At 37.8% G+C, this 13262-nt stretch overlaps 1 protein-coding gene across 1 annotated transcript in view; it reads right to left on the minus strand.

Annotated features, from left to right (window-relative positions):
* Window positions 1-10231: 10231 nt before the first annotated feature.
* Window positions 10232-13262, minus strand: part of LOC131078084 (probable serine/threonine-protein phosphatase 2A regulatory subunit B'' subunit TON2) — a 109367-nt gene continuing 106336 nt past the window's right edge. Inside the window, exons 11-13 of the mRNA XM_058015727.2 lie at window positions 13039-13140; window positions 11805-11997; window positions 10232-10848 (exon numbers count right to left, since the gene is read on the minus strand). Of these exons, the coding sequence (XP_057871710.2) occupies window positions 10611-10848; window positions 11805-11997; window positions 13039-13140 (533 nt within the window). The 3' untranslated portion in view covers window positions 10232-10610. The remainder of the gene's footprint in view (window positions 10849-11804; window positions 11998-13038; window positions 13141-13262) is intronic.

Below are 13262 nucleotides of genomic sequence, written 5' to 3' on the forward strand. Positions count from 1 at the left end.
GACAGAGGCTTTACAGAGCCATCCAGAGACGCCTCTCAGGTGTCTGACACCCTATCATAACTTTCTTATCCCCTGGCTCATCTTTGTGCTACTTTGAGGAGGTATCGGAGGGATAGTTTGTTCTCAAGGATCCATCATCCTTGAGGTAGAAAATTTCCTCCGTTACATTTTGGTGAACCTGATGTGAACCGAGATTGTCTTTGTATTATTTAATTTTTATTTCATTTAGTTGCGTTAGTATTTTGAATTTTTCACAAAGTTTAAAAATCTGAAAACAATCTGAAATATAGAAACAATCTAAAAAAAACAAAACAAGCATTCGCATTTAGTTTAAATTCCTGCATTTCCTTTCAGCATTTGCACTTAATTTAAACCAACTTTATCGTTCCAACTTTTTTGTGTCCCTGTAGTGTGGTCTTGAACATCGTGTAGCTTGTCTATAATCTTTACGACTCAAACTGCAATAGGAGATGTGGTTAGGAGGTCATCCAGGAGGAGATTTCCCCCTGATCGTTACAGTCTTCCTCTACCCAACACGATGAACAAGGATCCTTCTTCTAACCTGAATGAGTTTCTCACTTCCCATGTTCTTAGGATCCCTTTCATGGGTGGTTCTTCAGCTGCTAGTTCCCAAAACAATTCCCCAATAAACTCTCCCCCGCCTTCTCCTCCTGTTGTTAACCATGATTTCGCTGTCACTATCGACTTTGATCAGATCTAGTCTTTAGAGGAGAACCTGAGAGATTTGAAAGGGTTTCTTAGTCGAGAGAATGTTCTCCCCCGAGTGGGGAATGTAGTTAATACCCTGAGGGATATGCTCATCTCGGATAAGAGAAGTCTAGAGATGTTAAGAGCATTGTCCGGGATTGTGAAGAGTCATGTACCCCTAGCAGACGCCTCTCCTCATGATGGGCGGTCTGATGTCTATGGCTCTCAGCTGAGAGTCGACATACCTAGTTTGACAGTGTATATGGTCAACCTTGGGCCCACTAATCATGGTATCAATGCATGTACTACTTTGTTGGGTTATACTAGTATGTCGAGTGGCTCAACCTTCGCTTCCATTATGGCTCAGATATCTACGATTAGCGCTATCACTATATCTGTCGCTGGCACTGGTCCTTTTGGAGGCTCTGCTAGAGGTGGTAGCAAATCTGGCCCACCTCCACCTCCTCCACCTTCTAATCCTATCCTGAATACAATATTGCAGAACATGGGGTAGTTGTAGTTGCAGTTGCAGCTAACGAACTTAGCCTCTGCTTCTGGTCAATCATTTGTGCCTGCATATTAAAGGAAGAGTCCCCTTCATATTACCATTATGAACATTATCCTTCCTACTGCTACTAAGTCTCTAAAGTTCGATAGGTTCAATGATAATGGGGTCCCAAATGTGCATATAGATTCCCTCATGACTATGTGTAGTGACTACTATGGTTTGGATTTCGTTTCACTGAAGTTGTTCTCGTGTTCCCTCAAAGGAATAACATTAGAATGGTATAGTTCTTTGCCTGATAATTCTATTCGTACCTTCGATCATCTCATGGATCTCTTTCTCAAGAGGTTTCAGGCAAACATTGGTAGCAGGGTCACTATTGTTGACCTTGTTCATTGTAAACATAAGCCTAATGAGAAGATCATAGACTTCATTTCGAGGTATCAAGCTATCTCCACTAAGATCCCCTTTGCCTTGCCAGATAGTGATCTACAGAGGATGTTTATCAGCAATCTATAGTCGACATTGAGGGAAAAATTATCCCTTAATCGATACCAAAACTTTGCTAACATGTGTTATGCTCTCATTGACTACTAGCACACCGTGTCACAGTTTGGAGATGCCTCTTCGAACCCTCTCGGTGGGTCCTTTGCAGGAATGTCCATGGATGGATCTCGAAAGAATAAAGTCATCACTAATGTTGTGGCTATTTCTTCGATGGATACTGCACAAGCCCCGCTACAAAATATAGTCTTCACCAAGTTGAATGAATCTTACTTGAGCATAATGCAACAGTTATTGAAAGACAACCTCATCACCCTTCCAAAAATTAAATCATTGTGTGATAGTCGACCCTACCCCCATCGGTATGATGGATCAAAGTTTTGCCATTATCACCGTGTGCTTGGTCATGACACTGAGCAGTGTTATCATCTCTGACATGTTGTCCAAGACCACAATGATAGTGGTGCAATCAAGGTGGATGCGTGAAAGCACAAATCAAACAAGTTTGTTGATAAAACCAATGATGACTTGCAAATTTATACCATCACCCCCATTAACACATCTCCGACCTAGAAGGGGAAGGTATCTGATCTGTCCCTGTCATTTACCCCTCTGGATGCCCTGTATTGCAGAGAGCCTTCTCCTCTTTACGTCCATGTCAAGCTAAATGGTCAAACTATCACAGGTGTGATGGTTGACCCATCAAGTAGAGTCGACGTTATCATAGAGGAGACTCTCTTTGTGAACGGTTGGCATAGGCCAACGTATGATGACTACCACACAACCTTGAGGACACATGATGGGTTTTCTATCCATCCCTTGGGTAGTATCACCTTGATGGTCCTCGTAGGGCCTAAGGCAGTGTTTTCTATGTTCATGATCATCCTTGAGTTAGACCTCTTCCAAGTTAAGCTCGGAATTCCTTGGCTGATTGCTATGGAGGCGGTCCCTTCAGTTGTCCACAAATGTCTTAAGTTCCCACATGAGGGCATGGTGCATGTCACCCAGGACACTGGATATTGACCCTTGATCACCTGTGGGGATTTTTCATTGGACCACTTTTGGCCTGCTCCGGTGGGGCCCATGCTTCTCCGTGGTGATCTAATGTACCGTGATTACTATTAAAATAAGATGGGGGAGTTGGCCCCTACATTTCTGCAGCCTAGTGTTTCATTTTCACCTCCTCCATCGATTCTGGTCTTGGAGCGGGTAGTGCCTCATGTATCTTCATCATCGGGGGTCGAGGCTAAGCTTGCTCCCTTGAAGAGACCTTCGCGTTCACCTAGGACCGCACAGCCTCCAACAATGTTTGTTGTTCATATGACTATGCCTAGCAGAGCCAAGGGAAGGGCACTCGTGCTATCAAAGTTCACGGCCCGCCCTCCTTTCGAGCTCTCGATCGTGGCCGATATTCACTGGCCCTCTCGCTACAAGAAAGGAAATCGCTCTTCTCATGTTTCTTCGTCTCCACTTTTACCTTCGTCACAACCCACGTCGACACCCTCTGTTCTTCCGACCGCTCCTCAAGTGAAATGAGGTTGGGCAGCCATTGCTATGCATGTGGTGCCTCTCTAGGATGCACCTCCTATTTCATCGATTTGGCCTTCTCTCGTCCTTGACACAATTCTAGGGGCCTCTCCTATGGAGCATGATGCTCTTGAATTCTCTTCGAATTTGATTGGTGGTCCTCACCTCTGTCGGAACCAACATGCGTGAGAGAATAAATGCTTTCAATCGGTCCATGCTTGAGAGTGTGATGCTACCTTGCAGTCCACTAGTGTGGCCCCGACACACAGCGCTACTGCTTTGGAGCCTATCCCTTCGGTTTCTCCTGTCTCTGCATCTGTTTCGGTCTCACTCCATGTTGCTTTAGGTGTTTTTGATCAACCTCCCCCTAAGCGGGTGCAGGTCTTCATCGCTCCTTCCCTGTAGCCTCCTCTTATCACTTCTTTGCTAGACATACCTCGCTAGTACCGACCACTTAATATGTTGCACACATAGGTGGTGCCTAGTGCAGCTTTGTCTGCTCTACTTGTTTCGCCACTGCTCTAGCATCCGAGTTTTCCTAGGGTCCTTCAACCTACTACGATTGATAGGAGGCTTGACACTCCTATCTCATGTAAGCACAAGTTCGAGCAAGGCCCTGTCGCAGAGTTCTGACAATGCAAGTCTTCGCAGGTATGTTCCTTACCCCTTCCTCTGCCTGTCATAGTGCCTACTGTTTTTCTTGTCTCTGTGTGCATGATCACGATGGCCCCACCTTCTCCAGAGTTTGTTACTACCCCTCTTCCAGAGGTCGACTGTCCCATTCTTATTTCCTCTCCTTTGAGAAAGTCACGTGCTTCCTCCACCGAGGCTTGCATTTTCAACTCCTTGGAGGACATCCCGACTTTGTCCATGATCTTTTCATGATCGTTGACCCTCACCTCCTCCAAGCTTACAGACACCAACATTGATGCGGCCTCATCCCTCACTCTCATTATGGGTGAGGTTCCTAGTGCCCCTCTTGCCATTGTTCCTTTCCAAGCTCTTCCACCTTCTCCCTATGATCTAGATTGGGAGAACGAGGTGCTCCTCAAGGACTATGATTTCTTGTAGTACGATCTTGCCATAAGGGTTGATCGTTAGGATTTTTTTTATCTTTCCTCTACATCCACTTGCTTTATATGTTTGTTCCCTCTCGAAGGACCCAGGTCACTCTGTAGGTACTTGGATACGGGAGGTTGATTGTCTTTATTCGTTTTGGTCCCTTGAAGGGCCCGAGTTACTCCGTAGGTGCTCGGTTATAGAGGATTTCGTTAGTACACATTCCTCTATTTGTCATATCTTGCTTTTCGACATTCAGGAATGATGCAAAGTGTTGGGAGCATTCTTTGTCTTCTTCCATGTTGACCCAAATTTTTATTTTACCTTTGTCTTCATGTGCTCTTCTTTAGATCTGAGCAATTTGGCACTATGAAGTTACACCCATCTCGCAGTAATACTATATATCCTTTTGACACTGCTATGGGTTTTGATGCCAGACTATCAAATCCCCTCGTCCTCTTGTATTGTGTGTTTTGATGTTGCAGATATCTACATGTGCCACTTGCTCTTCGTGGCATTCCATGAAAAGATCTTGCTATGTTGACGTGTCACAACTGCTCTTCTCCTTAGAATGCCATGCCTTCCATGCATATCATTCTAAGGGGGGTATCATATCTATATTTATCCTTTTAGCCTTTGTATCAGTATCTTTTATCGGTTGTTTCCCTTGTTTGCCTAGGTGGGGGCCAAACCACTCAATCTTTTTCTTTTCTAAGATCGCCTAGGTGCGAGCCAAACCACTTGATCTCTTTCCATGATCGCCTACATGGGCGCCAAACCATTCTTGATTTTTCTCTCTTGTTTGCCTTTTTAGGGGCCAATCTACTACTTACCAAATTTATCCGCCCTGTCGCATGGCTATCTAGCATGTCGCTACACATGCCAACAAATTTATCTCTTATCTACCCTATCACATGGTCATCTATCATATTGCTATCCATGTTGGCAATCATCTCACCCTATCGTATGGTTATCCATACTGACATATCATGCCCTATCATATGACCATCTAGCATAATGCCTCTTGTTACCCATACTGGCGTATCTTATACCATTGACGATCGATTATCTCATATCTTTCTATAACTAGGGGCTTTCCTCCATGGCGAGGTTTGTTTCTGTTACGTTATCTTATCCTTTCCTTTATCTTAACATCCATCATGCTAGTTTGCAACTAGCCTGTTTGAGATGTACCAAATAGAAATATCCGTACCAAATCTCAATGTCATCTCATTGGGAGCAACCTTGTTTGATCAATGCAAATGTGTATTATCTCATTACATTTTCATCGCTAAAGGGGGCAAAATGTATTGTAAAAAATATTATCACTTGATATTAATGCGACAAATGGCGCCTTCGTCCATGTCATTGGAGCTTGGGCTTCGCCATACTGTCCTTTTGTCCACTTAAACCATCCTTGTCAGCTCTAGCTGAAGTATTACCAACTCTGCCAACTTGTCACCTTCGGGGACATAGGCACGACACAGAGACATCCGTGTGGCGCGCTATCGTCCTACGATTCTGACAATCCACAAGTGGTCATTTGAGCGTTACGCTTGTACCTGGAAGGAATCGTAATACCTCTATATGCACCCACCGATGTTCGGTTTCCTTCCAAGGCCTTTATCTATCAATTTTGAAGGCATTTTGAAGGATTCTCTTGGCAATTTGATAATCTTTTGCAGGTTGAAGCTCTTGGAGGTTATTTTTGGACAACATTCTACAAGTATCACCATTTTTGTAGCATCTCGAGCACTCTATGCCAACATTTCCAACAACTACTCATGGAAGCAGAGTTTCCTTAATCTCTCTCTTTCATTTTCCACTATCTTTTACCAATCTTTTGGTGCATCTTTTCAATTATCTTTATCACTTTATTATTCCCATGGCTTCTTGGGTTGTCCATGGAGGTGGAAACACCAAAACAGGGGTCTGACTTAGGCAAGATCCAAAACACAACCCCCAACATTTTCTTTCTTGCATCTGTGTAGGTACATTATCATGGGAAAGATATTATCTTGCGGGAAGCTTCATAACATGGCTACTTTGTAACATTTCCCTACTTTCTTCTTATTTTCCTTATTCTATTTCATAATCCGCACTTTTTATTCATTTCGATATTATTTAGTTGTTTTGCAAGTTTTGCTAGTGTGTTTAGAGCTTTCTACTCTAACTTTGTGCTCCGTCCATACAGGACGACAACGCGCCACACTGGTATCCTAGCTCCGCGCACTCATCCCGAGGACAAAGTCTTTGTAGAGTCGTCCAAAGACGCCTCTCAAGTGTCTGACATCCTAACATAACTCTGTTATCCCCTGGCTCATCTTAGCACCAGTACGAGGAGGTATCAGAGGGATAGTTTGTTCTCAAGGATCCATCATCCTTGAGGTAGAAAATTTCCTCCATTACAATTTATTTCCTTGTAATTGTATAATCAATTTTATTTTTACACTGGATTTAATTATTTTTTACCCTTTTTAACACATGCACTTATTACTCTAGATCATTAGAAATCTCTCGAAAGTGTTTTCCACAACAAAACACACCACAAATAGATATTTACTTTCTAATATGGTCAAGACATTTCCTTATTTGAAAGTGGAAAATTTGCACCTTTAACTTCTTTTTAGATCAAAATTTGAATATGAAGCAAGGTTTTTAAGTTTATAAACATTTTTCTAGGTATTACAACTTGGTTTACATGAAGAGTTGGTGTTGGCATCATGCCATCATGCATCCATAATATATTTATGGCAAGATAAGTAGAATGAGGAGTTAGTAGCTCATCTTGCTTGACTTGGTTTTTTGTGTAAAAAGAAGCCCTAGACCAGCATCTACATGCATGAGATCATTTGATTTTTCAATCTCCTCAGAATTAGCAAGGAACTTTTACTGTGGTGACTCAAAGAAGCTACAATTGGGTAATCCTTGTCACTATAACCATAATCAGGGTATCTCAACCCAAATGAGGGTTTTAAACTCCTATACTCTTACACTTGGCACCTTAAAATTGCTCCCGCCAATTAAAGGGACACCTCATCAGAAACATATAATTATGGCCTCATCCTTCAGTCAACACTATGAATTTGAATTAATCTATCCACGGGAAGCTTCACACCAAGGTTAATAATTTTATCAAATGTGAAGGACCGATTCTTCATTCCCAAATGTTTACAGGCTAATATTCTCGTAATATAGCTCTTTTTCGATCTTTTCAATAATATCAAACCCCTATTTAGTCATATATTTAGCAAGTTATATAAATGAAAAATAAGAGAAGTGTCTTATATATCTCGTTAAATATGTGACTCCATATCTAGTTCTCCCAAGACACCGTGAAATATCATAAAGGTGTCAAGCCAATTATTAGTTTATGTCATCAAGATTCTTCATAGTTTTATTGTCCTTATATATCAAAGACTCATTATTTGAATAATATATATCTTTTTATTCTGAAATTTAAATAATATCTTTGAAATTTCTTTATTTTGAATATCTTTGAAAGAAAACTTTTTCTCTGAAATAACCTTGAAATTTATTTTTAATAAAAGACTTCATAAATTTCAGATGAATCTTCCCAACAAATCAAATGAAACTCCATGTGAATTATAACATGGATCCACACATGATGTTGGGTTTTCATCCAATCCACGAAGAAATCTAACCTATAAAACAAGCTCTCCAAATTCTCCCAAAAAATATTTCCAAAAAGATGATCATAATTTTATTTCACCACCTTTTATAATAATTTAATAATTCTTCTAGAATTTGCTTCATCAACCTTTTAAATCATTTAATATTTTAGAAATAAAGTGATTTATTTATATATTTTTATTCAAAAATCACTTTATTTTAAATAATAATTAATAAAATATTAGTTTTCATAAAATAACTTTAGACTACATAATAATTTGTTTTTGTTTTTATTTTTTTATTTTGATACAAAATGGAACATTACATGTTAGGATGTTTTATAAAAGGATTTTTTTTTTAATCAGTTTATATCCGTTCATTATACATTGTGTCTTCTTCTATCTTGTAATATCACATAGAGAACATTACATTCGCATAAACACCTTACAATTTTTTTTAACAGTATATAGGTATCAAACAAGTCTAGATAAACTAGGTCATATTCCAAGTTAGAGTATTAGCGTCTTAGAGTTTGTTGCAATCCTTATAAGATCATAGTGAGCAATTTATATCTTAATATTCCAGTGTCACATCAAAAGCTAATTATTTGTACTTTCTTTGTCAATTTTTAGAAGTGTGCTAGTGAAATGTTTCTTGAATCAGTTGATCAATTTGAAGTGTGCTAGTGCTTGTTTATATCTACTTACCCTATATCCAATTAAATAAATTGTTTCATTTCTTTTCATTTGGTAAACTCATTCAATCTTACACCTTCTATCGTTTAACCCTTGCTATTTTTTTAAAAAATTTTGCTTCCACATCTAAGTGTCCTATATTTTTCTAGAACTTGTTTGATCCTTATTGCCTTGACTTCTACATGTATGCAAGGTCCCATCCTTTATTTCCCAAAAATGAAAAGGTTTGGATTGAATGTTGCCATGGTTGTAAATTACATTGAGGATTTGAATACTACAAAATACTCTAACAAGGAAGAAGTATGTGATTATGAAGCCCATATTGAGATAATGGATACCAAAAATATTGCTTTAATCATAATTTTTTTCTCAGATCTTGTAAAGTTGTCTACTAATTATAATTCTACTACTATAGTTGATGCTAATCCATAATGTGTTGATTAATTAGTCATGTAAATTAGAGATTCTTAAAGGTATAGGTGAAAGGACACATTTTTGAATGGTTTCCTCCCCTCCCTTACAAAATTCTTTGTCCCATATTTTTGGTATGTATACCACTCCATGTCCTTACCTTTCACATTATGCCTACTCCTTATGTTCACTCACTTCCTTTATATCTATTGACCATGTGCACACCACGTCCCCTGTTCCTACTTTTGATGTTTATCCCACTAATATTGCATCTACCTCTCACCCTACTATGTTATGCCTACTTTGCATATTGTTGTCAAGCCACTCTCCTCCATTATGCCAAAAACCCTTTATACCACCTCTCATTCCCCACATTGGTACTTTTATGCCTTTCCCTACCCATAGGATTTCCTATTTAATGGTCATTTTTAGTGACAAGTATATGAATATTTCAGGGGTTTCATTGAAAATGATTATTGGTATATTGATTGAAACTATGGGATGCATTACTTTGCCTTTCTAATGAAAATATTTGTTTTATGTCATATTTTCCCTCTTCTAATAGATTTTTTATTTCATTTGGACATCCATGGGTAGAAAAGCATCAAAAAGTTCCATCTATGTTACATCATTATATTAAAATGTTCACAATTGTATAATTAGAGAATTAAGTTGTTTTACTTTGAATATTTTCATTAAAAACACCTAAAGAAAAATATAATTAAATATTTTACCATACAAACTATAAAAGAACCACTTGCTTCTGGAATTGCAATAATCCTGTTAGCTTTTGTGCTTTTGTGCTTTAAGTTACATATCATCTGATTGATATGTCTGAATAACATGGAAGCCCAGAAATAATACTATTTGCAAACGATATTCATCTTGTAAGAACGCAAAATGCTTGTTTCACGGATATTCAATTCTTAAATATAATCTGTTCAATATTAGGAAGGAATGGGTGCCATGACATTATTCCAAATAAGAAATGACATAAGTGCAAGATTCATAAAATCTGATTAGGAGGTCTGAATACCATGCCCCGAGAACCCATAAATAATACTAATTGCAAACAATATTCATCTTTTTAGAACATCAAATGTTTGTTTCACGGATATTCTATTCTTGGATTTAATCTGTTCAATATTAGGAAGGAATGGGTGACAATGACATGATTCCAAACAAGAAATGAGAAGTGCAAGGTTCGTGACATCTGATTAGTATATCTGAATAACTTGTCCCGAGAAGCCCAGAAATATTACTAATTGCAAACGATATTCATCTTGTAAGAACACAAAATGTTTGTTTCATGGATATAATCTGTTCCAAATTAGGAAGGAATGGGTGAGTATGACTTGATTCCAAACAAGAAATGCCAGAAGGGCAAGGTTCATAACATTGAAAGGAGGCATTTGTCCTCGTGCACATTCATTTGTATGCACAACAAATTCCAGCAACGCACAGTTAGTAGCCACATCTAGTGGCAGTGAGGTTTCCGCATTATAATTTAATAACAAAAAGCATGGTGATACCAAAGACACAACCCATCGAGAGAATAAACGAAAATTTTATTCTTCCTCTACTTCCTCTTCCTCCTGTAAGAGATTTTCACGCTCCTCGTGAGCCAAGAAACCATAGACATCTATCAGCATGGTAGCTACAGTGCCCCCTTGTTTGCATGAAAGTAAATCTGTAAGAGTGATCTTCAGCGGATCGCATGGCTTGACCATATCCCAGATCTCATTCCTAACATCTTCTATATGAAGGTCATCCTGTCCAAGTTCAATCCATTTCTGATGCACATCCCTGGAATAAAAATAACCAAATGAGAGAGGAGAGTATAATATGGAAATCAAATGTGCAAGCTAAAAACTATGATAGCAAAAGTACCATAAATATTACAATGAACTAGCAAATATGTATAGCAGGTTACATTGCTTTTTGGAACATATACCAAAAATAAACATACGAAGATAGCATAAACAAAAAAGTTCAAATCTCATTTTAATGTTATCAACTGGAGAAGCCTAAAACATTAAAAAAACAAAGAAATGGCATATGTCATATCGGTTTAAAAGAAAATTAAAAGTAATTTGAGCATCTTCGAGAGGCTAGGGCCCTTTGATTATAGTGCTTGTCATTAGAAGAAATTGTTTACGAAACTTTTTTGGCGTTTTTCTAAGGTTGTGCCATCCTCAAGGATTCAGAAGTTACCCTCCTGTTTTTCCTAAAACTCTCATTCCCCCATCCTTAAAATTCAATGCATACATCAAAGAACCAGAGGAAAGAACAAGAGTGCAAAGAAATAAAAAGCTGAAATCATTGACTAATTTACCTGAAAAGGGTATGAATATCTGCTGCTGTGAGGAATCCTCTTCAAATTAAACCGATATGACATATGCCATTTCTTTGTTTTTTTAATGTTTTAGGCTTCTCCAGTTGATAACATTAAAATGAGGTTTGAACTTTTTTGTTTATGCTATCTTCATATGTTTATTTTTGGTATATGTTCCAAAAAGCAATGTAACCTGCTATACATATTTGCTAGTTCATTATAGTGCTTGTCATTAGAAGAAATTGTTTACGAAACTCTTTTGACGTTTTTCTAAGGTTGTGCCATCCTCAAGGATTCAGAAGTTACCCTCCTGTTGTTCCTAAAATTCTCATTCCCCCATCCTTAAAATTCAATACATACATCAAAGAACCAGAGGAAAGAACAAGAGTGCAAAGAAATAAAAAGCTGAAATCATTGACTAATTTACCTGAAAAGGGTATGAATATCTGCCGCTGTGAGGAATCCTCTTCCATTGAGATCAAGGCAATGAAAGAGATATGTCAAACCCTCGGGTGTATCTTTATTTTCCAAAGCCAAAACAAAGTCAAGAAAGCTCTCAAAATCCATTTCACGACCATTTCTTCCACCTCTTTTACCACAACGGATGTGCTCATCAAATACTGCATACATACAGTTGTACAAGCATCAGTTCTTTCGTTGAATATATCCCATAGAAGTGCATGTTGTTGTTTTAAACCGTTCCATGTGACTTCAAAAAAAAAAGTGAGCAAATTTAAAGCAGAACTAAAAGATAAAACAGAAGAAGATATATTTTAAATGAATAATCAATCATGTTTTAAATGAGCTCTCATCTGAATACATATGAAAAAAGTGACTTACCTTTCATAAAGTACATCTTCGTTTCTTTTGTTAACTGGTCAGTTTATATTTAGAGCAAATACTATGGAAAATCATCTAATAACAAGATGCATTGAATATTGTCTTTCTATTCAATTTATAAAAGGTAAAAGGTGAAGATATGCATTGAATATTGTCTTCCTAGTCAATTTTTAAAAAGTTGGTGTCTTGCCTCAGAATCAAACATTGTATACAGGATCATACAATCCCTCTTCAAACAAGTCAGGTCAGATTAGTATCGAGATGGACTTTGGCTTTTAAGAAATTAGAGTCCTAACACTAATGAGTTCTTCATAATCCTGACTTTCTAACTGATTATTACATATAAACAAGTTGTGTCTATTCTAGCAAATAGTGAGATTGAAGCTCATAGTCATATGACTAACATTCTAACAAGGACTCTATCAAGTAGTCAAAATAGAATTTCCAAGTTATTGCATTCAGGCATAATAGCCAAGGTGGCTTGCATATTTGGTGACTAAAAACTATAACCATTATCACAATGAGGAATGCAAGCAGGACCTAACTAACTCAATACATAGTAGTGATTTTTCTGAACTATCTAGAAAATAAATTAGAAAGATGAGTGGATGCGATTATCAGCTATCTTTTACAAGCAACCTCTTACCTAGTCTTTAATAGACTGTACAACAGAAATGAATACAGAAAATTCATGAGACTAGCAATAGCATCAAGTTTATTGTGTTCATCCTGAGTTTTTGGGCCAACAAAATGCTTCAATTTTGTGATGATATAATTTGAAGAGAGGAAAAAATCTTGTGTAAAGAAATCAGAAAGGTTACCTCGTTCAATAAAAATATCAGTGAGGGACCCATCAGCATAATCCCAAAGTTCTTGTTTGCTCAATGTCCCATTTGCGTCCTTATCCAATGCAACAAACATATCTTCACATCCATACCCCCAAAATATATTAATTAATAAAGCAATCAACGAGGGAAAAACTCACGATGTTGAATTAAAAATAAAAACTTTTAAATGTTATTTTTACCTGCTTCACAATTAGATC

The sequence above is a fragment of the Cryptomeria japonica genome, chromosome 9, assembly GCF_030272615.1.
Source record: "Cryptomeria japonica chromosome 9, Sugi_1.0, whole genome shotgun sequence".
Taxonomy (NCBI): Eukaryota; Viridiplantae; Streptophyta; class Pinopsida; order Cupressales; family Cupressaceae; genus Cryptomeria; species Cryptomeria japonica.